The sequence below is a fragment of the Dermacentor silvarum genome, chromosome 11 (assembly GCF_013339745.2).
Source record: "Dermacentor silvarum isolate Dsil-2018 chromosome 11, BIME_Dsil_1.4, whole genome shotgun sequence".
In the NCBI taxonomy this organism is placed as follows: Eukaryota; Metazoa; Arthropoda; class Arachnida; order Ixodida; family Ixodidae; genus Dermacentor; species Dermacentor silvarum.
In genome coordinates this window covers 98,365,626-98,391,390 of record NC_051164.1, presented here as the reverse complement: position 1 = coordinate 98,391,390, position 25,765 = coordinate 98,365,626, and the positions used below count along the sequence as shown (strand labels likewise).

The 25,765-nt window shown below is 43.6% G+C and overlaps 3 protein-coding genes across 7 annotated transcripts in view; 2 read left to right on the top strand and 1 right to left on the bottom strand.

Moving 5' to 3' along the window:
- Positions 1-25,765, top strand: part of LOC119432773 (uncharacterized) — a 105,539-nt gene that overhangs the window by 33,458 nt on the left and 46,316 nt on the right. Inside the window, exons 7-14 of the mRNA XM_049658385.1 lie at positions 187-246; positions 2,038-2,168; positions 5,365-6,263; positions 6,305-6,490; positions 10,281-10,416; positions 22,531-22,538; positions 22,937-23,046; positions 24,625-24,755. Coding sequence (XP_049514342.1) covers positions 187-246; positions 2,038-2,168; positions 5,365-6,263; positions 6,305-6,490; positions 10,281-10,416; positions 22,531-22,538; positions 22,937-23,046; positions 24,625-24,755 — 1,661 coding nt within the window. The remainder of the gene's footprint in view (positions 1-186; positions 247-2,037; positions 2,169-5,364; positions 6,264-6,304; positions 6,491-10,280; positions 10,417-22,530; positions 22,539-22,936; positions 23,047-24,624; positions 24,756-25,765) is intronic.
- LOC119433827 (mediator of RNA polymerase II transcription subunit 10) lies at positions 170-12,724 on the bottom strand. Of its 2 annotated transcripts, XM_049658649.1 has the most exons (5): positions 12,557-12,724; positions 12,371-12,454; positions 12,184-12,286; positions 10,286-10,393; positions 170-1,566 (listed from the first exon to the last, which is right to left on the bottom strand). In XM_049658649.1, the coding sequence occupies exons 1-4, from the start codon at positions 12,679-12,681 to the stop codon at positions 10,295-10,297; spliced, it is 411 nt and encodes a 136-aa protein (XP_049514606.1). In that variant the 5' UTR covers positions 12,682-12,724; the 3' UTR covers positions 170-1,566; positions 10,286-10,294. The 2 variants fall into 2 exon arrangements, with proteins under 2 accessions (XP_049514606.1, XP_037557017.1); XM_037701089.2 differs by lacking the exon at positions 170-1,566 and having other exon boundaries at positions 6,497-10,393; positions 12,557-12,723.
- LOC119433824 (zinc finger protein 271) overlaps positions 12,777-25,765 on the top strand; it is a 29,017-nt gene continuing 16,028 nt past the window's right edge. For all 4 annotated transcript variants that reach the window (XM_049658639.1, XM_049658640.1, XM_049658638.1 and 1 more), the window contains exons 1-5: positions 12,777-13,833; positions 16,007-16,137; positions 17,959-18,181; positions 22,978-23,046; positions 24,625-24,755. In XM_049658639.1, the coding sequence (XP_049514596.1) occupies positions 13,357-13,833; positions 16,007-16,137; positions 17,959-18,181; positions 22,978-23,046; positions 24,625-24,755 (1,031 nt within the window). In that variant the 5' untranslated portion in view covers positions 12,777-13,356. The remainder of the gene's footprint in view (positions 13,834-16,006; positions 16,138-17,958; positions 18,182-22,977; positions 23,047-24,624; positions 24,756-25,765) is intronic.

Sequence of the window (25,765 nt, the reverse complement as noted above, 5' to 3'; positions counted from 1 at the left end):
AATGCGATGGCTTCAAACAGTTAAATCTAAACTGGCTCACAGCTGTATACTTAACTAAAATTGGATGAAGTATGGAGCCCTTCTTTCAGTGCATCTGTGCTTGGGGTTCAAGTAAAGATAGTTGCCAACTCTGCTATAGTACGAAGGAAAAAAAAAATTTTTTTTTCTTTTTTCTTTTTTTTTCAGGTAGTGACAAGTGTTGACATCAAGTCGGAACCGAGTAGTCCTGTGACCACGCTGCCTCCTGTAAGTGAAGTGCAATTTTACATTACAATTCTTTAAATTCAGAGCTAATTAGAGGGTAGTAGCAACCTCCTGTTTCAGGTTAGCATTATTCAAGTCATGCTCACGCTGCATAACTTGGAAGTTTGAACAACTTGGTACAAAGGTAACATGAGCATCAGGCTTCCTCAGAATTGGTACTAAATAAGCTGAGAATGAGCATGCCAACAATGCCTTGGTTTGAAGTTTACAGATTTTTTTTTCTCTCTCTCTCTCTCTCTGTGTGCTTTCAAGAAAATGTGTTTGTTCCAGCACAGCTGCATAGCGAGAAGAGATAACAGCATAAAATGGGATGCTTGCACCGGTGTGCTTAGGAGGAAGCTTCCGCTCAGGCCCACCTCCAATGCTGCCTATTTAAATACATGTAAAACGCAGCAATGCTTTTCTATGATGACCCCTGGACTGATTTTAATGAAATTTGTTGCATTTGAGAGCGAACATTAAATTCTAGTGACTGTTGACAGCAGAATTTTGAATTGGGGCCTTCACTTTTTTAAAGATATTGCTGAAAATTGTTAAGTTTGAAAATCCATAACTCTGCACTGGCAAAGTCATAGAATATTAGTAAAGTTCATATTCTGTCCCTTACACCTATTCCCCGATCTACGTAGGGTAGCAAACCGAACGTGCATTTGGCTGACCTCCCTACCTTTCCTTCCTTCTTTTCCTCCTCCTAAAGTTCATAGCTTTATAAGCCGTATAAATTGCAGTAAACATTTGCTTACCAGTTAAACATGGATGGTGTCATGTGCACACACACACAAATGTGAACAGATCTCACTCTATGACTGTCACGTTTTCCTGTGTATTGAAAGACAAGGGGAAACGCCAATGGCACTGAACAAGCCATTATAGAAATATGAAAACAGTTAGCGTTAGCAAAATAGCAAATTTCAAGAAACCGAAGTCTACAACTACATGCAAAAGTGAGCTAAACAAACAAGATGCTGATCAAAACATTTAACATAATAAAAAAAACTGAAAAACATATTCTAACTGTTGCATGGCTTGTTGCTGAGAGACAGCGGTGGTCGATGTAACACTGGACGTTACTGGCTGTGTACTGGTGGACGGTAGGCTTCCTGGTAGGTGCTTTTGTAGCCCATGACGGTGCCGCAGGCGACGATTCAGGCTATCGAGCTCTGCTGCAGCTGATGACCACAGTGTGCTGCCATGGTACTGTAGCTGCAAGCCAGCAGGTTTAGGGCATGCAGGTGTACAGCTGGTGGATTTTTTCCTGGGCGCAGGCCACGATGCCTTCTTGGGAATGCCCTCGGAGCACGGCTGCAACAGCAAGAAGCAAGGAGCTGCAACGTGCTAGCATGACTGCCCACCACTGGGCAATATAAGCAGAACGTCGCTTCGAGGGACACTGCTATGCGCATGCAGCAACCTCCCAGTATCGGTTTCGCAGTATAGCCGAATTTCGTCATGCCGCAATTCCGCGGGTAGTTGCATTTCTCCACATCCAAAAGTTTACACGGCTTGTCTGGAGAGCTTGATTCAGCTTCAGTTTGCCAATTACGATGAGCCTGCTGAAATTAAAAGTCTAAAATTATAACTTTCTTTTTTATTAGTGACTGATTATCTCGTGTTTCCCCTTACCCCATGGATCGCCACTGCTCATGGCAAGTCTCCGAAGGAACCGTGCTTTTATTTCAAAATGGCTATATTTAAATGCTACTTAAAGTCTTCATTGGAACACCCGTTGTATCGCAGTTGCATTCTTGTTTTAAGGTTGTGTGTGTTTTGTAGGAGCACATTGACATGGATGAAGAAAGGCCATCTGAGCCAGCCCCCCTGCGGCAGTGTGTAATCTTGGAAACCTCACCGATAAGCAGCCCTGAAATTTCGAGAGATGAAGCCATCACAGATAGCAACACAGGGTGAGCTCTTTTCAGTCCACTGAAATTTGATTGGAGGAAATGTCCATAGATGTGCTTCCAGTAAGGCAGATCACTGTCCTAGTGCAAAAAGATTGTCTTCCAAGTGGTGCATACGCCTTCTTGCGAGCCTCTTGTGTAACACTTGCAGCGTGAGCTTAAAATTGTTTGACCACAGAGCAACGTTAGAATTGTCTGAAGTCAAATAAATACTACATCCAAAATAGCTTTATTTGCTATTTCACATACAGTTGTATGCAATTGGTTGTGTAGGAGCAAAAATATGACCATAATAAATGCATTAGAATGTATGTGTTTGGCACATTTGCTTAATTATGCATGTGGTTATTTTTTATAGTGCATTTCTTTTATTAGCAATGGTTTTTGCATATGCTCTAGAACAGCTACTGGGCAGCATCACAACATGCATTATGAAAATTACCATGAATGCCGGATTGTAAGAGTTGCTTGTGTAAAGGTATCAGATGAAGCTGTAATTAAAGCCGAATTTCATATTTGTCCTGTGTACTACTTTGCATAGTAATTCTGCTTCGTTGTGCAGATGCTCAAACTGAAATTACGAGGAGCCAGCAACAAAGTTGTAAGCAAGCAAAATGTATAATTTCATGTTGTGAGTAGTTTGTTGGTTGGTTGCAATCAAAATGGGAGGAGGCATTGTAAGCAGCATGATATCCATCATCATCATCATGATTTTCGCTAAAAAAGATACTTAAAGTATTGGAGAAGTGCACTCACAACCGTCTCCATTTCATCTCTGACTGAATTCATCAACGCCTTAAAAGGGCCCTGCAACACATCAAGGAAAGCTTGTGGAACAGCACCGATGGCATCGCCTGATGTGGCGATCTTGTGACAGGACGTCACGTGTTAGAGTGCTGCTATGATGATTGGTTAAAAATGTAATGTGCTATTAACGTTCGCACAATGTTGAGAGTACTGCAAAAGAAGCTGCAGCATTACGTTTTAGAATGATTGTGGGTATTGCAGCGCTATGCGTGAGGTGTTGCAACCATCGGAACGATGCATCACATGCCAAGCACTTTGGTGCACCGATGGCCACCTGGCGGGAGCTGTTGCAAGCATAAAAGTGACACCACGGCCTCCGAGATTAGACTGCATGCCACAGGGTCGTAGAGGCCATGGGAAAATGTCATGGAATGCCATCAACAGGCTGAGCAGGCTTGGCAACCGTGGCACGCCAACTACCACTGATGCCCTGCTGCTATTGGGTGGCACCGTATGGCGTCATGGGAGAGTGAAATGTGCTCCTTAAAGCCGCAGAAGTAAGAGTGGGATCTCATTTTGCTTCTACTTTTAATTTTCTCTGACCGATAACTTTGGTTTGTGTGGCTCAATTTTCATAATTCCTTTTGCTCTCTGTTCTATGACATGCTGTGAATAGATATGAAGCATATATGGTGACCCGAAAATGGCATTGCAAGGCCCCTTTAAATTGTGATCAAAAGTAACCTTATTTTTCTTTTGGCATATTTTCTAGCTTCCCTTCTTCCAAAACACTTCTAAAGTGTTTTCAACCAATTGACTTCATACTTTGCGCATGCAAACTCCATTTCACCTCTTCACTAAGCAATATATATACACATACATATTTGTCACTGCTCTAACATTACCATAACAAGTGAAGGAAATGCTTTGTACTGCATTGCTTCAAAATCTACTATTCTGCAAACCACATTTCAATAACGCAATCCTTGAGCACTGACAGTGTGCTGCCATTTATTCAGTAAAACACAAAGGGCGCAATAAATGCTGCTTTCGAGTGCTGTGCAATTATCTATGTAGTGAAAGAAAGAATAAGTGGACGCTCTTCGTTCGTCCGAGTCTCTTTGAAAATGGGAATATTGCTGCGGACAAGCTGAGCTTGTACGAAGCAATGTTTACCAGTACCGCATTCGACAACCTAGGCTCGTCTGAGACACTTAAGGGGTTAATGTGCAATCAGAGGTTCAAAAAATTGTCAGTCTTCAAAAGTGTAGAAATTTACAATTTCAGCTTGTGATCTGTTTTAAGGCAGGCGTTACTAGTTCAGTACGTGCTGTAATGGAAGACGTGAAATGATAATTTTAATGAGCACCTTCAGATTTTTTTGTAGCTTGGATGTACAAATACTTTAAAATATGCACAAATACTTTAAGATGTCCTGCTTATGAAAGTGTAAATCACACACCATGGATTTCGCAGAGAGTTCCCGGTCGGCACGAGGAATCTCTCTGTTCAACACCGAGCGAAGTGTCTCATTGCTGGGAGCACACAAGAAGTGACGCGCGGAACTGTCGACATTGTTCGATAGCCACTTGTTGCAGTAAGGAATGCAGCACGTCGGCATCGTCTGCTAATATCCTTAACAAACGCGGCAAAGGCTACAGTTTTGCGGATGACATGCTTCCTGAAATCCGCCGTCAACAACCAACCACAAAATACACCAACGCTGCACCGCGTGTTTCGTCCGGCCAGTTCGCGTAGCCGGCTAGTGGGGAAGTGAAGCTGGGTGACGGCAGCGCCATGAAGGCGCGGGTGGGTGGCGGTTCCGTGCAACACCGCCGAGTTTTACAACTGAAGCTAGTCTAGTAACGTTGATCGGGCTAGGGCGCCTTGTTGTCAGCGCCACTCGCGTTGTTCACTTCACGTAGGACAGTCTTTGACAAGGCCCACGCCACAATGCCGCCAAATTGTGGTCAGAGCTGTTGAAGTGGTTGTACGTGCTCGTGCATTAGTCAATTCAGAGCTGTCATGTTGTCTGGTGTTCATACTTTTCAGGGGTGCCACAAACATGTTTGCAAAGTTGAGCTTAAGAGGATAAGACATCGAAGGCAATAGGCTTTTTCAAGAACAGAAAGAAGCCAGTGCTAGGAAACTAAAAGTACATGTACTTTTAACAATGTCATCAACTTAAACCTGTCCCACTACCGTACTTTTTTACCACACCTTCCGTATACGTGAGCCAATTGCAACACACCGCACCTTGCAAAAACTAATGGACGTCCGATCGCTGGTCCACATCGCACGTGGCGCAATCACAACATAGCTTGTCAAAGGAATTTATTGTTGTTTAAATTAAAGCATCCTTTTTTTTCTTTGCATTACGTTCTCTTTAAGGTCATAGTTCAGCAATTGAACTGCTCAAGTAGACCTCTACATTTCTTTCCTCAATCTGCAGAAACCCTGGCGGTACCATGATGGCTTCAGTGACACAGGGCAGCAGGAGCACCAGCATCAACGAATCCCTCGAGTGCAGTGTATGCGGCCATCATTTCAAGCTCATGGGTGACAAGGTGCATGCGTGCCCTGTTTGCAAGCTGACATTTGCCCAGGTGCATTCACTCGCAACCCAACAGCCCACGCACTCTGTCGAGAAACTGTTTCCCTGTTCTACGTGTGGGCAGGCGTTCACGCAGAGTCACCTCGCTATGCACAAACACTCCCATCAGCACAAGGAGTCGTTCCAGTGCTGCCACTGCTCAGCTATATTAGCAAGCAAGAAGTCACTCAGAATTCACATGCGAACGCACACTGGCGAGAAGCCGTACAAGTGTGACATTTGTAGCAAGCAGTTCAAAGAAAATGGGTCATTAGTTAAGCACCGCCGCACTCACATGGATGAGAAGCAGTACAAATGTGAGCAGTGCCCATCCGCGTTTCTCCACAAGAAGTCACTGGACCACCACAAGGAGCTGCACGCAAGTGGAGTCGACCTATACCACTGCCACGAGTGTGGCAAGGCGTTTATGCGAGAGAGGAACCTGAAGCTGCATCTACGGTGGCACACAAATGAGAAGCCCTACGCGTGTCACCTGTGTCCGGCCAAGTTCATGTTGAAGTCCCATGTAGAGAATCACATGCTTACGCACACAGGAGAAAAACCATTTAAGTGTCCTGTGTGTGAAAAGCCGTTCGCCCGGTCCGACGCATGTGCAAAGCACATGTGTCGTATGCACAACGGAGCAAAGCTTGATGCGACAGGCATGAACCACAGGGCGACGCTTTCACCGCCGAACAGCAATTCCAGCACACCATATGTTGAAAGAGCTGACAGAGGCTTGGACAATTTTATTACAGGTGATGTAAGCAGCAATTCCAGCACGCCACTTTTATTACAGGTGATGTAAGCAGCAATTCCAGCACGCCACATGTTGACGAAAATTTCAGGATGGACGATTTGATTACGGGCAACATAAGCAGCAATTCTCGCACGTCGACAGAACTGACAGATTTCACGATGGTAGACAAATCAATTACGGGCAATGTGCATTTGTCATTAGGTGCTGCTGCATGCTTGGCACAGTAGACGTGTCTACTAGCATTAAGAGGAAGCTTTAGCTCTGTGGCTTCTATCTAAATACAGGGGAATGAAGAAATCGTTTTTATAGGCAACCACTGGACCAAAATTGGTGAGGTTTGTTGCATTAAAGAAAAAAAAAATGTAGTGCCTGTTGGAAGCCAAATTTTGTCCAAAACCCAAAGTCTAGGACATGTTTCTGGTTCCCGAAATCTCTTCCGCCACATTCAATCAGCAAAAGCATAACATTTAAGATCCTCATTTTAAATCTAGAGGGCGGCACCCTATGGGGCATCGATCGAGGAGGTTATATACTTACTGGAGTGGAGGTGGCTCTCCACAAGTGAAGCCGGTTCCCACCATCTTTAGAGGCAAATAGCCTGATCCGACATAGCCGCCATAGCACAGTGTGGAGAGCATTCGTCATGCTTGTTGATCACACGCGGTCGGGACAGTAACTGATTGTAGGTGATATGGCTGTGCCAATCACGTAAAGTAGATGCCCCTGGTATAACGTTACAGATGTAACATAAGCTCTCGTTGTTTGCTCAGGACCGGATGTTGTGCGTATACATTTGCTGCAACTGGTAACTGTTAGGAAGGCACTCGTACGTACACTTATGAAACAGCTTCAAATAGTCACTGGCAGGTCACTGCATGCGCTATTAGGTAGCGCAGCTGGCTTGGGTTGTGATGTGTAGTGCACATTTTCCACGACCTTCTCTGTTTGGTTTGCAAGTATTGCACAATGCGTGTGTTTGTAATAGGGAAACCAGCGAAAAGGGTGCTCAAGAAAAATGAGCGCTCTATTTATGACAAAGAATGGGAAGAGTTGCAAGTGCAGCAACTCTTGTGAGGGCTATCTGGTAAATAAAGTGAATTGAAATTTAAATCTAGTCCAGTTCTTTCCTTGTGAACACATCTGCATGTCTCAAAGGCTTCCTGTTTATTCACAAATACATGCCAACTTGCCCAGCAACACATGTTGTATTATGTCTTGAACACAAGAGTGGTTGTGCTCCATTCCAATTACAAGATTTCAGAGTGCTTTACAATGTTTTGGATACACCACACCACTGAGAAATGTAATCGAGTGCATTGTGAAGGGCGGTAATACCCATGCCACACGGGCAATGTAAAATGCACTTTGAGCGAGTGCACTTCAGTGCGCCGAGTGTCACTTTGGCGGCGCGCTGCTACACGAAAAAGAAAAGTGTTGTTTCAAATTGATGGTCGTGGCGATCGGGAGTCAGACAGGAAAGCATATATTTGTTAATATAAAAATGTGTGCACAAAAACAGTTTATTATTATTGGAAACAACATTTACAATCCACCTTTACAAGCGCCGGCAACGACGCAACTTGATCAGCAACAGTCAAAACAACTCAATCCGCTAAACTACTGCGCAGCCATTATCCGGTGTGGTCGTGAACAGCCCGAGAGCGAGAGTACTTTTTTGCTGTTCTAGTTGTTTTTGCGGTGTGGCACATTTTATTATCTTGTAACGTCAGTAATTCTTTAAAACAATGTTATTAAACATTACCCCTGACTCATCTCTCAATAATATGTTACTTATTTTTCACTCATCGCTAACGAGGCTACACACTTCGCCGCCGCCAAATGAGTTCGCCGAACACACTCGCCGGCATAGTGCGCTCTGCAGTGAGTGTCGCTAAGCGTTCCCGTGTGGCAGCGTGCGAATGACACCTAGCTGCGAAGTGCACTCGCTCAAAGTGCACTTTACTTTGACCGTGCGGCATGGGTATAACACTGCTTTCAAGACTTCTATTATGTAAAAATCAATTGACATAGAACGTAATTTCCAAGCTGAGCTTCACTGCAAGCCCAGTTTACATTACCAATAAGCTAACGACATTTTGAAAGTTCAAGTACATGTGACTGAAAAGTTTTTTCTGCTGTTCATATGTTTTTGTAGCATTGGTGACTGATATGTTTACATATGTTGTCTGAATACTTTTAAATGGGCCAGTGCAATGCGTATGTTACATAAACAAATGTTCTCAACACGGTGCATGAGTGGCATTAATTTCTTCAGCTGCACATAAATTGTAAGAGAATGTCCACAGTGAAGTTTGATGACGCAACCTCTGAATTTAGTATACAAATAACAATACATAATTGTGACCTGATATACATTTTAAACATGTTAGCATGCAGAGGGGGTAGGCCTCTCCTCAGTTTTTTTTCTTCCCCCATGCTTCTGCCACATCAGACCAGCAAAGTCTTTAACAGGAAGCTTTAGCTCGGGCCCAACTGTGATGCCGCCTATTCAAATACATGTGAAACGCAGAAAAGCTTTTCTGAGATAACCTCTAGGCCAATTTTAATGAGTTCTTGCATTTGAGAGAGAAAGTTAATTTCTAGTGACTGTTGTAAGTGGAATTTCGATTTAGGACCTCAATTTTTGTATAGAATTTTGAAAAAAAATAGAAGCACGAAGTTTACAAAGTAAACAAAGTGTAGCTCTGCACCTAGAACAGATATCGCAGTTTCAAAAACTGCATCTACTAGAGCATCCAAAGTGGACAAATTTGATATGTAAATTTTTACTTTACGTGAATTTATTATTGTTCACAAAAGTTTTGCAAACGTTCTACTCATGAGTTATCCAGGGAAAACACGGGGAATGCGGGAGTGAGTGAAATAACTTTATTGGGGTCCAGAGAAGACGCAGGGAGATGGAAATTCAAGACGATGAGCAACACGAGAACAAGGTGAGAGCAGGAGCAAACGTTTCAACAAGGGGACTTGTCTTCTTAAAGGCAACATGTGCTCTCCTCGGCATATGTCGCCTATACTATGCCGAAGAGAGCCTATGTCGCCTTGAAGAAGACAAGTCCACTTGTCGAAATGTTGGCTCCTGCTCTCACCTTGTTCTCGTGTTGCTCATCTACTCACAAGTTAGTGGTTTATTTGAGAGCCATGTCATCATCATCAGCCTATATTTGTGTCCACTGCAGGACGAACGCCTCTAAAAGCACTGCGATCTCCAATTGCCCCTGTCTTGAGCTAGCCGATTCCAACTTGGGCCTGCAAATTTCCTAACTTCATCACCCCACCTAGTTTTCTGCCGTCCTCGACTGCACTTCCCTTCTCTTGGTATCCATTCTTTAACTCCAATGGTCCACCGATTAACCATCCTACGCATTACCAGGCCTGCTAGCTCCATTTTTTTTCTCTTAATGTCGATTAGAATATCGGCCATCCCCGTTTGCTCTCTGATCCACACCGCTCTCTTCCCGTCTCAACGTTAGGCCTAACATTTTTCGTTCCAGCGCTCTTTGTGCTGTCCCTAACTTGTTCTTGAGCTTCTTTGTTATCCTCCAAGCTTCTGCCCAATGTGTTAGCACCAGTAGAATGCAATGATTGTACACTTTTCTTTTCAACGACAGTATATATACATATATATATATATACACACACACAAACACACTTGGTGACGTGTCGCCATGCTTTCACATATAGAAGGGACACCCGTCTGGCACCTTATTCACGTTTGCAGGGCAGGATGGCGGCCAATTTTTTTGTCCCTAAGGCAAACAAATATATTGTAGTACAAGGTTTCCTTAAGGCTGATTCACACATGGCCGACACCGCACCAATTTTGGTCTGCCGACTGTTCGCGACATAGCTTTCTTTCTTCAAATCGTTGGCCACAGCGTTTCCATCCTGTAAATTGCTCACGTCATCAGTCGGCAGACCAAAATCATTCTCGTGTCGGCATAGTGTGAATCAGCCTTTCGTGAACTAGTTTCGACATATATACACTTCACAGTTTACATGAGGCCTCTATGTGGCTGGTCGCTCGTCGCCTCTGATGGCCCTGTATTTGGCCATTTCTGTGGGGAACACCTTGCTCAGCTCCAGAAGCAGCAGTGCCTTGAACCTCTGCACAACAAGAACATGCAAGTGTGAGTATCTCGGTGGATTTCAGTGAATGAGATCACAATACAAAAAATGACAAATGCTTAAAGAATTGAAAATTGGTCCGATTAGTGTCGATTCACAACTAAGGGCAAGTGAGATAACTTTCTTTGATAGAGGCTAGGCATGTACTTGTTGCGTCCACATATAATTTATGCAGGGTGTCTTTTTCTTGGTGGTTTCCTTTATTCTTTTTCTCGTTCTGCTAGCATATGTTGTTTCGCGACGTTTTGATAGCAGGTTAGTCATACACATGTAACTGCTAGTTTTTTCTGCAGTCACATGGTAACAACTTGCATTCCCACCTTTCTTTCTTACAGAACGAATAAAATCAAGCGGCATTTCGGAAACTAGCATTACTTTAGAATAAATTACATTAAAGCACTGAATGTATTCAGGCAACAAATTTGTAAACCACAAACAAGTAAGAATTGTTGCGTTACCCGACAATTAAAATAAAGAGAGAAGAATGTAAATGGCACATTTCCTTTGCTGCTCTTTCACTTTGAACAACAGCATACAACAAGGTCACTACCCGCTAAAGCCATATTCAGGGAAAAATGACAGAGCTTGGCCAGAAACATACTTCGCTGCTTTGAATTAACACATGTTGATTTAACTTTAACTGAATAAAGCCTCCGCTTATAAAACAATTTGATTGTTCTCGTTATGTAACAAACTTAATTTTGATTACTGTAATAGCAACTTTTAATATGAATGCAATTGGCATTCTTACAGAACTTCTCCCAGTTTGTGATACGTTTGTCCATATCTAAACTTGTTATTAGTTATTATTGTTATTAGTTATGGTCACTAGTTATTTGCTGGCTGCTGTCTTGCCAAAAAGACAACATGGGTCAGTGGGTATGTGCCTGCATAGACAACGTCGACACTGCATATGTGATATTGGTATGTGCCCATTTATGTCCAATCCCCCAAAATGGATGTGCCAAGGTGACACAAAGGGGTATGTGGCCTTGAATATATTAAAGCGATAGAGCTCCTCCATAAAGCCCAAACCGCATGAGAGCGATTTTGTGCGCGACGACGACGAGCGACGAAACGGGCCGTCGCACGAACAAATCGCTCGTTCTTGTCGCTCGATCCATAGAATAAAAGAACCGCTCGATCGCTCGGATATGGTAATCTAGAATTCGTCGCTCGTCGCCCGGAAGTGCTATGAGCGACTAGCAAATAGCGCGAAGACGGAACTACTACCGACTGTCGCACGGAACGAACAAACGACTAGATTTTGATACGTGCGAGGATAACAACGTAGTGCAAGACCTTTAGAAATATTTATGCTGCTCTTTAAACTAAAACACATCAACTTAAATTAATAAAGCACGCGTCATGCCAGTTTCGGCGAGTATTTGCTGCCCTCATACCGGCAACACCGGGGAGACGTCGCTCAAAGTCGTCGCTCGCATGCGTGTGGCATGCGGCCAGGATACTAGGAATAGTGGGGGGTTGCTACGGAGTTTCAACTGCGGTGCAGTCATTGCAACAATATATATTGTGTCGTGGTACCTTCGGCATTGTGGTTGGCAGCGAGATTGCCACTTCGTGTCTGCTGAGGTGTCCACACGATTTCCCGGTTGCCGGATTGTATGGGGATATAATAATTATGATCATAACATATAAATCATATCACTCCCCCAAACTACCAATCGCGCACACCCATCAAAAATCGCTAATCGCATGAACGTCGTATCTTCAAAGGATGGATGCGCGATAGGACTCGATCGACTTACGCGATAGGACTCGATCTTGCCTTTGACTTGTTCATTCTTGGTCAGCGCCTTTTCCATGCAATCCTTCGTAAACAGTTGCGGATTTCTTCCTTGGTCAATGTAGCTGCCAAGTAAGTCAAAGGAAAAAAGTTAACGAAGGCAGAGTTGGACGTTGGGCAAGTTGGACAACGCAAGCCTGCTAACTTACTCGAACACTTCTAATGGCACTTGTATGTCCTGGACTTGTGGCTTACATCTATCCACCTCTTGCATCAAAGTGACAATATGATTTCTGAAACAAACAGGTTGCTCAAACACCGATTTCACTTACATTTCACGAAAGCAGATTTTCAATCTTACGAAGTGTCAGTGAAGCGGTGCTGGCGTAACTTACATTTTTTGGTTTAACGTGGTTTGCCCTTGTGGCTGAAAGTCGCTAACAATTATTCCTAACTGCCGAACATTCTCGATAAACATCTCTAAATTCGTTTCAAGCGCTTCAAGTGGGGACGACATCATGTAGCTGCTCTACTCCGCACCTCTCCCGCGCCACGAGAGTTGTTCTCCTTTCTCACCTTCTCTCAGCTCACGCATGCGCAGCGACTACACTCTAGTCCGAAGTGAAGCTAGTTGGAGATCTGGCAAAGTACGTGTAACCGTAGTTTTACGGCTTTAGAAAATACTGCCACAACTATTTATATAAAGCATCCTTCCTCCAATATGTAAAGTTTCTGACGTGTTTTTGACCGGACTGTACTGCCCCAACGCTGGCAATGGCAGAGTTTACACTCTAGCAATGGGCAATGGACATAGGAAGAGCTTGCTGTTGGACTAGTTGGTATATGTGGGACGAAACATCATAACTGGACAAGGAGTGGAGGCAGGGTATGGTGGCTAGAAATTAGCTAGAAAGGTTAGAGATAGAGAGTGTTTGTGAAGAGGAACAGACGCTATTTGCGCGAACGCTGGGGCAGCGCTGCACGGGGCCGCGGCCATAGCGTCGGCAGTCGTGGTGGCGCTGCTGGTCACAGTTCGATTCCCTTTTGGAACGCGCACAGCTGTGTACCCCTCCACAGATGCGCTTTCTCCGCGCTACCCGTGCTTTTACGTTTTCGCGTGTGCCTCGTCGTATCCATTCAAGCGACACCAATTAGTCGGTATGCAGCTTTACATACCGAGCTTTCGAGGTTAGACATGGCGAAGAGAGCCGCGCAAACTCACTGCTTCGCTCCCGGCTGTACGTCTGGTTATGTGTCGTCGAAGAATTCCGGCCGGCGCGCGTCTTTGTTTTCCGTGCCGAAGGAGCCAGAACACTTTAAAGCTTGGCAGCGGGCAGTTCCGCTTGCCGGTCAACTTCTCAACGCAAGGTCAAGACTCTGCGAGCTGCATTTTGATGAACAGTTCATTGTGCGATACTTTACGCACACGATCAACGGCGAAACGGTGTTGATTCCTCGTCACCGGCCTGTGCTAAAAAGTGATGCAGTTCCGACAATTTTCCCCGACCTCCATAAGTATTTGTCCAAAAAGGCACGTCAGAAAAGGAAGACTAGAACGTCGTGTGGCCTGGGTGAGGAAAGTGATGCATCCACTGACGAGGTTGATGATGCCTTAGGCGAAAGAATCATGTCGCATGAAACTTCCAATTCAGACTCCTCCATGCAGCCTGATGTGAGTAACTGCCAATTACCCACCGTGTGTAGTGGCTTTGACATTGAACTGCAAAGCTTAAGGGCGCATGGTCAAATCATGGCCATGGCGGCTGCATTTCGATGGGAGCAAAATGCCAAAGCACCTGTGTGCTATGCATTGGGTGCACGGTATAGAACCTCAGGGGGTCAAAATTATTTTGGAGTCCTCCACTACAACATGCCTCATAATCATGTGGTTTTGGCACATAAAGCCCCAGCATTTTAAGTGCCAATCGCTAAACACTTACTGAGTGCGACAGCAGGTTACCGAGGAGTACAATGTCACAGACTTCACCGTATGTGCATTGGATCATGAGAACTTGTTCTTTGCGAAAGTTAATTATTCAGTGCATTATTACAGTATTTATGTCAGGCAAAAGTACGTCTCCCAACAATTCTAGACCATTCTCGCTTACCTCAGTTTGCTGTAAATTTCTGGAACATGTCATTTACACACACATTATGTCCCACCTAAACGAAAACATTCTGCTGCTTGATCAACAACACGGATTTAGATACAAAAACAGTTATTTGAGCTTGTAACTGACCTTCATGACTGCTTCCATGCTTTACACTATATTGATGCCAGATGTGGTGGCTACCACAACATGCACATGATTTAGAAAGATTTGTGCAGAGAATGAGCAGAAGCGAGAGACATGCATTGAAGTACAAGTTGCAGTGCCACTGGTGTCAGGCATGAAGTGATAGACCGATTCTGGGCACTTAAATTTTGTAAAAAGTACTCTGGAAAAAATAGAGAGATAATAAAACTAAGTGGTAATATACTGAGGTCAAATTTTGAATTGTTAAAATTTATTAAAAGCTCTTACAAAATTTGGTATACATTTGAAATTTTTGAAATTTTCATGCTGTAGGCTACAAACAACGCAGCAACACGTAGAAACCTACATAACCACAAAATACATAATGGTTTAAGGAGCTTTAAGCAATCATGAAAATATTCACTAGCGACAATTCAGTTAAGAAAAATTCTAGGGTTTTACATGCCAAAACCACGATCTGATTATGAGGCACGCCGTAGCAGGGGACTCCGGATTAATTTTGACCACCTAGGGATCTTTAACGTGCCCCCAATGCACGGGACACGGACATTTTTGCATTTCGCACCCGTCGAAATGCGGCCGCCACGGCTGGGATTTGATCCCGCGACCGCGTGCTTAGGAGCACAACACCGTAGCCGGTAAGCCACCATGACGGGTGACAATTCAGTTGTGTGCAATATATGAATGCCAAACAGGTAGTAGTACTAGCAGTGCTGTTTTATTTCTGTATAAAAGGCACATGAATACTAAATGCATGAAGTGTTAGTGCATGCAAGCTATACCGAACAACCGTAATGTGGTGGCATTGATGCCTCCTTGCTATTCTAACGGCTGATGACCTATGCATGGAACTTCTCCTCCTGTCGATGACCTGTAAACTTTCCATGCACTGTTCCTTGCAAGTGTTTTTATGCATCACTGTGTTTACTGCGTGGCCTGTGCTGTGCCCGCTTTTTTTCCCACCAACCTTCGAAACTGACTTCACCTCCTTGCTCTCTGCTTAAATTGTGTTGACAGCTTCAGTTTTTAGGACCCATTGAGTGGGCATTACTTTGTGAATGCATCGAGACAAAATATTCTAGCAGCACTGGCCAGATTTTTACGATGCTGAAATACAGAGATCCCTATATGGGGGGGGGGGTAGCCATCCACTACAGCGTTCTACGAACCCTAGGTGTTCTTATGGGACGTCAAATATTAGTATTGAGTCAATAGTGCACTCTTAGGCCTGCACTTATGGTATGGGCATGTGGCAAACACTATCCCTGAGAGACATTCAGCTGCCACCACATTAGCTGCAGCTATCATGTTCCATAGTTCTGTGTCGGTTGAAAAATTTGCACCTCTTGAGGCGGGGCACTATTGCCACTGAACAGTTATTGGCTGTCACTTGCATGTTCATTTCTCTTCTTCGACAAACTGCGACTGCTGGTTTCCTCTCAGGAACATCAGTGGGTGCTTCCTTGTGCATATTACTCCTGAAAGGAAAGTATTATGCAGACATCATTTCAGAAAAGACGATATGCTCCTATTTGTCGTGTTTCTGTCAAAGCACGCTTAAAAAAAAAAGTGCATGCTGTTTTGTAGGGCCCTCGAGACATGGATGACAAAAATATGCGTGAGCCAGCAGTCCTGCATCCAAGGATCATCTCCGTAACTCGACCAAGTTGCACCACTGAAACTTCAAGAGATGCAGCCATCATAAATAGCAACACTGGGTGAGCTCTGCCAAGTTCACTGAAACATGATTGTAGGGAATTTCCATATACCAGGGGTTTGTGTTTTTTTTGTGTGTTTTTTTTTATACCATACAGAAAAATATCACCAAAAATTTTAATCAACGAACTGGATTACTCGAAGAGGTGGACATTACTTGCCCAGTAAATTTAAATGCTGCTCTATTCATGCAGTTAAAGGTAATGCTGGGGCCTATGCATGCTTTGTAGAGCATTTGTACAGTACTGTAATTTACAGCATTCTACACTAATGATTAAGGGCATTTTCATAGGCTGTGTTAAAAAAAAATATACGAGATCAGACTGCAAGTCAGGTTTCTCACACTTTTATGGCAAATGAGTGTGAAATTGACGCCATGCATTTGGGCAAGTGGTAACTACAAACAACTAGGAGCATTTCTCACAGTAAGCGGTACATACGCTGTCAGCTGATGACATTGTCCTATTCAGCAACAATGGGGACGAATTACAACAAATGATTGAGGACCTTAACCGAGAAAGTGTAAGAGTGGGGTTGAAGATTAATATGCAGAAGACAATGTTCAATAGCCTGGCAAGGGAGCAAGAATTCAGCATCCCCAGTCAGCCTCTAGAGTCTGTAAAGGAGTGCGTTTATCTAGGTCAATTACCCACAGGGGACCCTGATCATGAGAAGAAAACTTACAGCAGAATAAAATTGGGTTGGAGTGCATACGGCAGGCATTACCAAATCCTGACTGGAGCTTACCACTGTCGTTGAAAAGAAAAGTGTACAGTCATTGCATTCAACTGGTGCTAACATGTGGGGCAGAAACTTGGAGGTTAACAAAGAATCTCGAGAACAAGTTAAGGACGGTACAAAGAGCGATGGAACGAAAAATGTTAGGCCTAACGTTAAGAGACGGGAAGAGAGCGGTGTGGATAAGAAAGCAAACAGGGATAGCCGATATTCTAGTTGGCATTAAGAGGAAAAAAATGGAGCTGGGCAGGCCATGTAATGCGTTGGATGGATAATCGGTGGACCATTAGAGTTACAGAATGGATACCAAGAGAAGGAAAGCGCAGTCGAGGACAGCAGAAAACCAGGTGGGGTGATGAAGTTTGGAAATTTGCAGGCACATGGTTGGAATCAGCTAGCGCAAAACAGGGGTAATTGGAGATTGCAGGGAGAGGCTTTCGTCCTGCAGTTGACGTAAATATAGGCTGATGATGATGATGACACTGTCAGCATGCTAGGGTAAAAGCAACCTACTGCTGGAAAAAATGAAGTTGCTTTTGATATTAGTCTAACAAAAAAACACTATGCACTCGGACGCATGTGTCTGTGTTTCAGGTATCGGTAAAGCAAATAAGCGTAGATGTCGCCATAGAAAATTATGCAACCTGATAGAGGTCGCTGTCTTCACTGGCTGCTGTCATTTAAAAATTATGCAGCCAATTCGATTAAAGTGCACATTTTGCATTGCTCGATTTCGGCAGTGTAGGGAGCACTTTAGGAGAGTTTGGATGATACTTTTTGTCAAGCATCTAATTTTTAATATGCACCATGTGCTGAAAATTGCCGAATCTGACCGAAAGTTAAATGTTCAGATACGTACGCATTGCTTATGAAAGTGTTCTGAAGGAATGTTTAACAATGTGTCAAAAACGTTTTTGATCAGATTTATTGATCTGACTATAGCTGAAACCAATGCAGCTTCTGCACTTAGGTCCTCTCTATTTTTTCGTCCTGTTGTTCCTCAGTGTTAAGTCTACACTACTGTGCTGCACATACTGCTCAATGAAGTTCATACTAGTACACCTTTTTTTTTTTTCATTATGCAGAATCTCCGTTGGCACTTCAGGAGCTCTGGTGAAAAAGCCTGGCAGGAATATCATCAGGTGTCACGAGTGTACTGTGTGTAAGCGGCGCTATACAAGAAAGCGGTATTTGAAAGAACACCGGGTCTTACACACGGGCGAGAAGCCTTACACCTGCCCCACTTGTGGCCGGAAGTTTTCCCTACGGACTGGTTTCCTTAACCACCGGCGCATCCACACAAATAAGGTACCGTATGCATGGAAGCTCTGCCTTTCCGAATTTCGCTGGAAGATGTCACTGGACATATTTACTCATCAGGTCTGTTTCACTAAACGCAGGACATTTGGGAACCCTATCCCTTCTACTTTTTTTACAGCAAAGCTGTTAAGGGCTAGGTTACCCAGGATCGTGCCCGCGTGTAGAAAAAAACTATCATCATCAGCTTTCGCTTTGGCTCCACTGTGCGTGGCGGTTTCCCACCAGTTGTGCCTTAGCACAGGTGTCAAAACGGATGATGGATGGCCCATTGTTATACCCCTTGCCACCGCCGATGCCTCTTTCACAAGTGTCGCAATCCTCGGCGGTGGCACGTCCCGCCAATCGTTGTGCCCCTTTGTCTCATGACGTAGAGATCGCGCTATCACTGTTATCAGTAGTTGCCCTTTGGACTCACTATGGGATAGACGATCTTTAACGACATCTTCCAGGATCCCGATGTCAGGATCCTGACGATGCCGTGCAGTGTGCCGCGGCTATGAACGCTGTGGCTAATGCGCTAGTCTATGACGATGGGGTGGACTTCGCGCAGCAGTCGCACTACTTGGCCATTGCGCCGGGCGAAAACAATATGCCAGTGTCCTTGCTATTTGATGAACACGCCGAAGACGCTCAATATAGTCAATAATGATAATTATAAATTCACTATAGCAATATTCACTATAGCAGACCCACCATAGTCACAGCTTCGCTTGCTTCCGTCTTCACGGTATTGGAAGGGCTCTGAATTTTTTATTTTTCTTTCCTCTATGAACGAATCCAGTGGGTTCTGCTGTTGCACATAAGGGGCAACAATATGCAGAAAGACAGTAAGGCAGAGGAACGAGGCTAGACATAGCACCGAGCTAAAGCACAGGGCTGCCATGGCTGCTGCACTAATACACTGTTAAAAGCAGTTGTAAAGTAATAAAGGTTTTTTATTGGCTACTGTAAGGCCACAATGCAGCATAAACCCAATCTGCCACCATGAAGGGAACTTCTAATGCACAGCTGAAAAAAAGTACACTCACTTGAAAACGTGCCAGCGTACAGCATGAAATTCTAGTCTGCAATTTGGAGCGCTCAATGGGAATACTCAGTAACTATGTGGCAAGCGCATACAAACCTACCTATCCGGCAGTCTTGCAGTGCTTTAGAGGAAACGCTGTCAGTGCATCAATTGTTCGCCAGACCCAGACCAAAGTGTGCATTGCAGTGAACATGTACTGCCGATCAAACCAAACTGCATAGAGGAAGCGAACTTTGAATATCTTTTACTCAACAAAAAGAAAAGAAAAATGCTTCAACTTAACTTACGGCAAAAAGTTATTACATACTGGAGCCACTTACAAAACTCACTTTATTTGTCAATCTCACCAGGATTATGTTCCGTCAAAAACGATGCGTGGGGCTGTAGTATTGCCAGGCGCATTTCAGCCGTCAGCGTCACCGTGAGGCGGGCTAGTTGGCATTACGTCTTGAAAACTGCAGCACTTGGCGCACAGACGGTGCAGAGGATGAAGGCACACAGGCAGCACATTGTTTGTGTGCCTTTTTCATGGGCCAAGTGGTGCCGTTCGTGAAGTTACCACATATCCCACTGTCAAATGCACTGGCATTGGTATTTTGAGATGGACCACAACAATTTGTAGTGTACTGCCAAACACACGATAAAAGCGGCATTTTGTCAAACTTGGTACTAATGTTAAACCACATTTCGTATTGTTTGCATGCTGATTCATTTTTAGGCAATTATTCATCTTTAAGATTTTGAATAACATAAAATGACATTAAGCAAAACTAAAAACTCTATAAAAATATGTCTTGCCCAAGTTTAGCCTTTTGTTTCGACTGTAAATATAGCAAAAATAAACTGGGCTATGATGGAGGGCACATGTCAAAATGCAATTTTTCTAAATTACCAATGAAATGTTTTCGTACTCATAAAATTGCATATTTTTCTTTTGTCTTGGATCTTTGTTGTTGAATTCAAATGATGCCAAGGCACACTTCTTCGCCACAAATATTGTGGGAATGCACTTTTTTAAGTGTGATAATAAGGCACAATTTTTTAAAGTATAAATTGAAGAGGGTTGAGATCATGGCTGTGTGTGTTTGGCATGCAATTTTGCACTTATATTAAAAAAATAACTAGAAATATTCTATCTGAAATTGACAGGTGGGTTCTCTTCTTCAACTTCAGAGCTGTGATCAGTGGTTACTGATGTTTTCAAACAAGACCTCTTGCGTAATTTCAGTTAATTGTTTCGGTTTTTCAGTGCTCTGTACACAGTTGCTGTACTATTATATTTGGACTTCAAGAAAATGTGTTTGCACGTCTCATAGAGACCGAATATAAAGATAGTCGAAATTTCTAAAGCTGTGCGAGATGTCACTTGCTCTCTTTGGATGCTGCCTGCTCATACTGTGCCATGAATGATAATAATCTAGCCACGGAATCCTAAAGGGGCCCCGAAACACTTTTTGAACATAGTAATAAAACATTGCCAATCTGCAGACAAGGCTCCTGCGAACATGTGAGCCAAATATTATTGCACTGAAAGCAGCAGGGAACTTACAATCTCGTGTCAAAAATGGTGAGAGTATTGGTTGTTCACTCCTTTTCACTGCATCGAGTAGCATTAATAATAATATTTCAGACAGAAGATAAGAAGTTGACAGCATTGAGCATGCTCAGTACAATACTGTGTTGTTGCCTAAGAATTGAGGTTGAAGGCAACATGAAAGCCTGCAGTTGTCCAAGCGTTTCAACGGCGAGAAGGCTCACCACAGCACACCATGGTGGCTGCAGTATCTACACTACGCGGCAGATGCAGCTACACACAACTGTAGTGCATATAAATGATGATATAAATTTAATTTACGTGTATTGCAAACAACAGTTAACAGTTAGGAAGAATATTTCAATCAAGTTTACCAAAATAACGTGATAAAAAAAGAAAGCATGCCAAGAATTTTAGATTACACCATTGTGGTACATAAAAAACATCAATTCATATTTGAATAAAAATACAGATGATACAATTTTAATAATGTAATCAGTGCACTGGCTTGTAAACATATGTCACGTGTTACAGTTTAGTAAAACAAATACATAAGTGAAATCGATTTACCTAGACTATCAACAGCTATGAGAGGTATAAGGTAGGCCGAGATAACTTAGAACTATTACAATCTATTTTTATTCCAAACCAGCCGATACCCCTACTTGATAGATCAAAATGGCACGGGCCTTGCCCATATGGGGTGTGCCTGAGCCGTTTTAACCCATCATAGACAGCTAATGATATATTTGGAATAAAGCCAGATTAGAATAGATTAATGTTATCTTGGCCCAGTCGCTCAGTATTTCTTCAAGTGTGTGAGTTTGTTACACTTGGATCTGTTTACATGCGGAGGCGCTGACATTAATGTCCAGTGGGGCATTGTCGTACTCCCACTCGATCCTGTTTAGTCGGCAATGCCCCTTCATATGAAGCGTAGTTTGGTGGCACCTCATGAAGCAGAGGAGATGGTCGTATTAGATTACTGTTGCTGAGATAGCCAAGCACAGCTCTCACATGTAAGCCTATTGAAACTGTTGCAGGAAGCAACTGAAGCATCGTCAAGGCTTGCCTGAGGTGTACATGTGCTATTGTTGGGGTTTGGGCAAGAGATGCATAACGGGTGTAGTTGAAGGGTTGGCACTACATAGTGCATGGGGGGATGGCACGTGGGTTGTGTGCCTGAGGTGTGACATCGAAGAACAAATTTCTTGGTGCAGGATGCTTAACTCATGGTAGCCATGAGTGTGTCACTTTTGAGTAGATATTGCGCTTAAGTACAGGACAGGGCAATTGATATTACTTGGATCTTTTCTGCTGCTGATGTTAGCTGGAAATTTCTTGCAAGTTTTCTTTGTCCTGCAAGGCCAATGTTTTTTGTTTTTTTTTAATATTGTGAGAACAATAGTGTTAAATTAAACAGTTTTTATGTTTTTTTTTTTTTTTTACTCATAGAATTTCCTCTGTGAAATTCAAGGAAAACCTAAAAATGTCTGTGAATGTTGAAAAAGGCATTTGCTAGACACCCTATGGCATACCTTACATTACTGAGTAGCCCACTGACTGTGCTGCCTCCTGTAAGTGAAGCACAATGTGGAATTGCACAATTTTATGTTTTGATTTTTTTTACTTGAAAAGCTAGTAAAAAGAGAATTGCAGCCTTGTGTGTTAAGTTGGCATTATTAAATTCATGCTCAGACAGTCTAACTGGCAAAAATGTGGTAGAAAGCTAACAGCAAGTGGAGTCTTCGTGGCCTGTGCCTCTTGCCATTGCAGAATGGCTGGTAAGTTACTTGAGGTAGTGCCATAAGTTCACATTGTTACCAAGCAATGCTCGAGACAACGCTAAGGACAGTACAGAAGACGACGACGCTGGTTTTGCATCTTGTATGCCAGTGGGCGCTTTGTAAATATTCTGTAAATATAATTTAAACCTCTCTTCCCGCGTAACAATATGTTGCTGCACAATCTAAGGAAAGTCGTCAAGAAGCATGGTGTCACTACATTATAATAGCTCGGGTGTTTCTCTAGAGGAAGACAGTTAAGGTGTATGCAGCCCCACACAACATAACCATCCTGTGCTTTGACAGGAGTATCACATGAAGGTAAAAGTGTCGCTGAAAGGGGCACACTGGAGGGTTACAGCTTCGGTGCCACACCTATGCTGGCATCTTGTGTCAAGCAAACATTGGCCACACCTTTGAGCCAGAATGCATTGCGCAGGGCTACGAGGATGAGCGCCACGGCAACAGGGCCACCAAGATCAAAGAAGAAGAGGAGGACAACGAAAGGGTGGGTGACAGCGAAGCCAAGTGCATGGTCACGGACCTCTTGATCTTCTGGCAACAACGAATCCCTCACAAATGAATCTACTCCCTACCTTGTGGGTTTCTGCAGGTCTCATTTGGCTACTGAGTGCTACTTGTATTGCCACATAAATTGACGTCTTGTCTCGCCGTATTAAAAAGAGCCACGTCTCAACATGAAAGGATGCCAGACTAGCCTTCACATTTTTGTCAACCAATATCGTTGACTGTTGGGTCAGTTGGTGCATCATGTTGTGTCGTTGAGCGGAATAAGGGTGGAAAGAAATAATGTGGACAAGACAGACACTGTGTTCAGACAGATATTTTGTCCACATCGTTTCTTTCTGCCTTTATTCCACTCAATGATACATTTTGTCAACTACTTTGTGAACATAACACATAACTAGAAAAGAAAAGAAAACTATTGGATGAGTGCAGAAAAGACACTGACATTATCTAGTAAACACAGCGTGCTAGATAACGAACACTGATGAAACAATTTATCAGATACAACAAAGTAAAATTAAGTTTTCTCGCTGATATCGGTGTGTAACGAATGTATTCTGGTAAAGAATATTGGGTGTAATGAATGTATTTTTATGTAGCAGAACATGGGTTCCCTGTGGCCTGTGCTTCATGCCATGGCAGAAGGCCTGCTAAATAGGGTGTCCAAGGAGTGTGCCAGTGGTGCTGTTGTTGGATGACAGGCATATCCTTAGATTGAGGTAGTGCCAAACGTTCATATGTTGTTGCAAATACTAGATGGTCGGGAAGAAGCATGGTGCTTAACTTTTGCTCTGGGCATCATACAGGTAGCTAAGCAATAATGTTGGAGGTCAGTAGAAAAAAATGCTGTGCAGCTAAGCATGTGAATCAATATCTTTCATGTACCACATCTATGGCATATTGAATGCTGCTAAGCTGTGGATAGGGTTATGTTGATCAAACGCAGCAATGCCTCACTGATAAGATGTGACAACGCTTTAGTTGTTTGAATCCAGGAGATTGCCTAAATATAGTGGTTCGCAGTAAAAGGTGTAGTTGGTAATCTAAATTTGCGTGGGCTTTACAATACGAAATAATTAAGACAGAACATCTCACAATGCCCCTAGCAGCACTGACCAGGTTTCGATGATGCCGAAATACAAAAATCACTGTATGGAGCCACCCACTGCAGCATCCTTCATAGCCCCATGTGTTGTTTTCCTATGAGACATTAAGCTGGCACCCTTGGACATATTAACCCTAGCTGTTTACTGTAAAAGCATCGCCCATAATTTTGTGTCGGCTGAAAAATTGTACCTCTTGAAGTGTACTGTTGCCATGGAACAGTGATAGCTGTCATCTACGTGTTCAATTCCCTTCTTCGACAAACTGTGCCTGCTGCTTTCCTCTCAGAAACATCAGTGGGTGCTTCCATGTGCATATTGCTCCTGGTGAGAAGGCATCATGCAAAGGTCATTTGAGAAAATAAATGCTCAAGAAAAGAGGATGAGCTCACAGATTGTCATGTATTGCATTGCAGTGTATTGCAAAAAAAAAAAAAGTGTTTGCTGTTTTGTAGGGCCCTCTAAACATGGGTGATAAAGATACATGTGAGCCAGCAGCCCCGCATCCAAGGATTGCCTCCGTAACCCGGCGAAGGTGCAGCACTGAACCTTCAAGAGACATGGCCATGATGGATAGCAACACAGGGTGAGCTCTCTAGAGTCTACTGAAACAAGGTCGAAGGGAATGTCGATGCATGGTTCCAGTAAAGCAAATTTAAAATTTCCCTCCGTGGTGGCTCAGTGGTTACGGCGTTCTGTCGCAGACCACAAGGTCAAGCATTCGATTCCCAGCCGGAGAGGTTGCATTCCGATGGAGGCAGAAAAACCCCCACCATGGTGTCTCTCATGCACCATGTGTCACCCAGGGGCTCCAGAACCGGAGGGGGGGGGGGGGGGCAGTCACTCCCACAGCTTCTAAACTAGTGGGGGCATGCCCCCGCACTCAAAGCTGTTCCGACCCCCCCCCCCCCTCTTCTCCCCTCCCACCACCCTTGAGGCTAGCAACTCCTTTGACTAGTGAAAGGGTGCTCCAAATTGAACAGAATTTTCTGGAAGCTTGTGACTTCTGAGCATCTCTTTATTGGTGCTTTTTCTGCGTTGAGAGCACTGCCTGTTTTTGTCTGGTTCAACGTATCTTCCACCCTGAAGTGGTTCTCAAGTTTGATTTCCTTAAAATGCGCTTGCCTGAAAGAGTAGGCGTGTACTTGAAGAACTCAACAGACCCTGCGAACATCGCACCTGCATGCTCAATTCTGGCCTCCTCAAACTCTGAATGAGCCGGACATTTTTGCATTCTGTTTTGACGATAGCGAAACTTTGGAGCACGTTTAAAATTTACCGCTTGGCGGGAAAAAAGTGAACTGCTTAGAAAACAGAAATATAGTTTCTCCTCTTTCACATCCAATGGCGCAGTGTGTCCGTAAGCGGCGCGGAAGGTCGTAAAAGTGGCGATTCAAACCATCGATAGCGGGTGGCCATTTTTCGTTCTCCTTTGATGATCGCGAAACTTCAACATCGCGAAATTTCGACATCACCTTTTACGCAAACCTTTATCATTTGCAAATTTTCAATCAGAATGCAAGGAACAGATGACTTTTCTAAACCAAGTGCTTCTGCTATTATTCTAGTAGTCGTTCAGCAGTCATTGAGCACAAG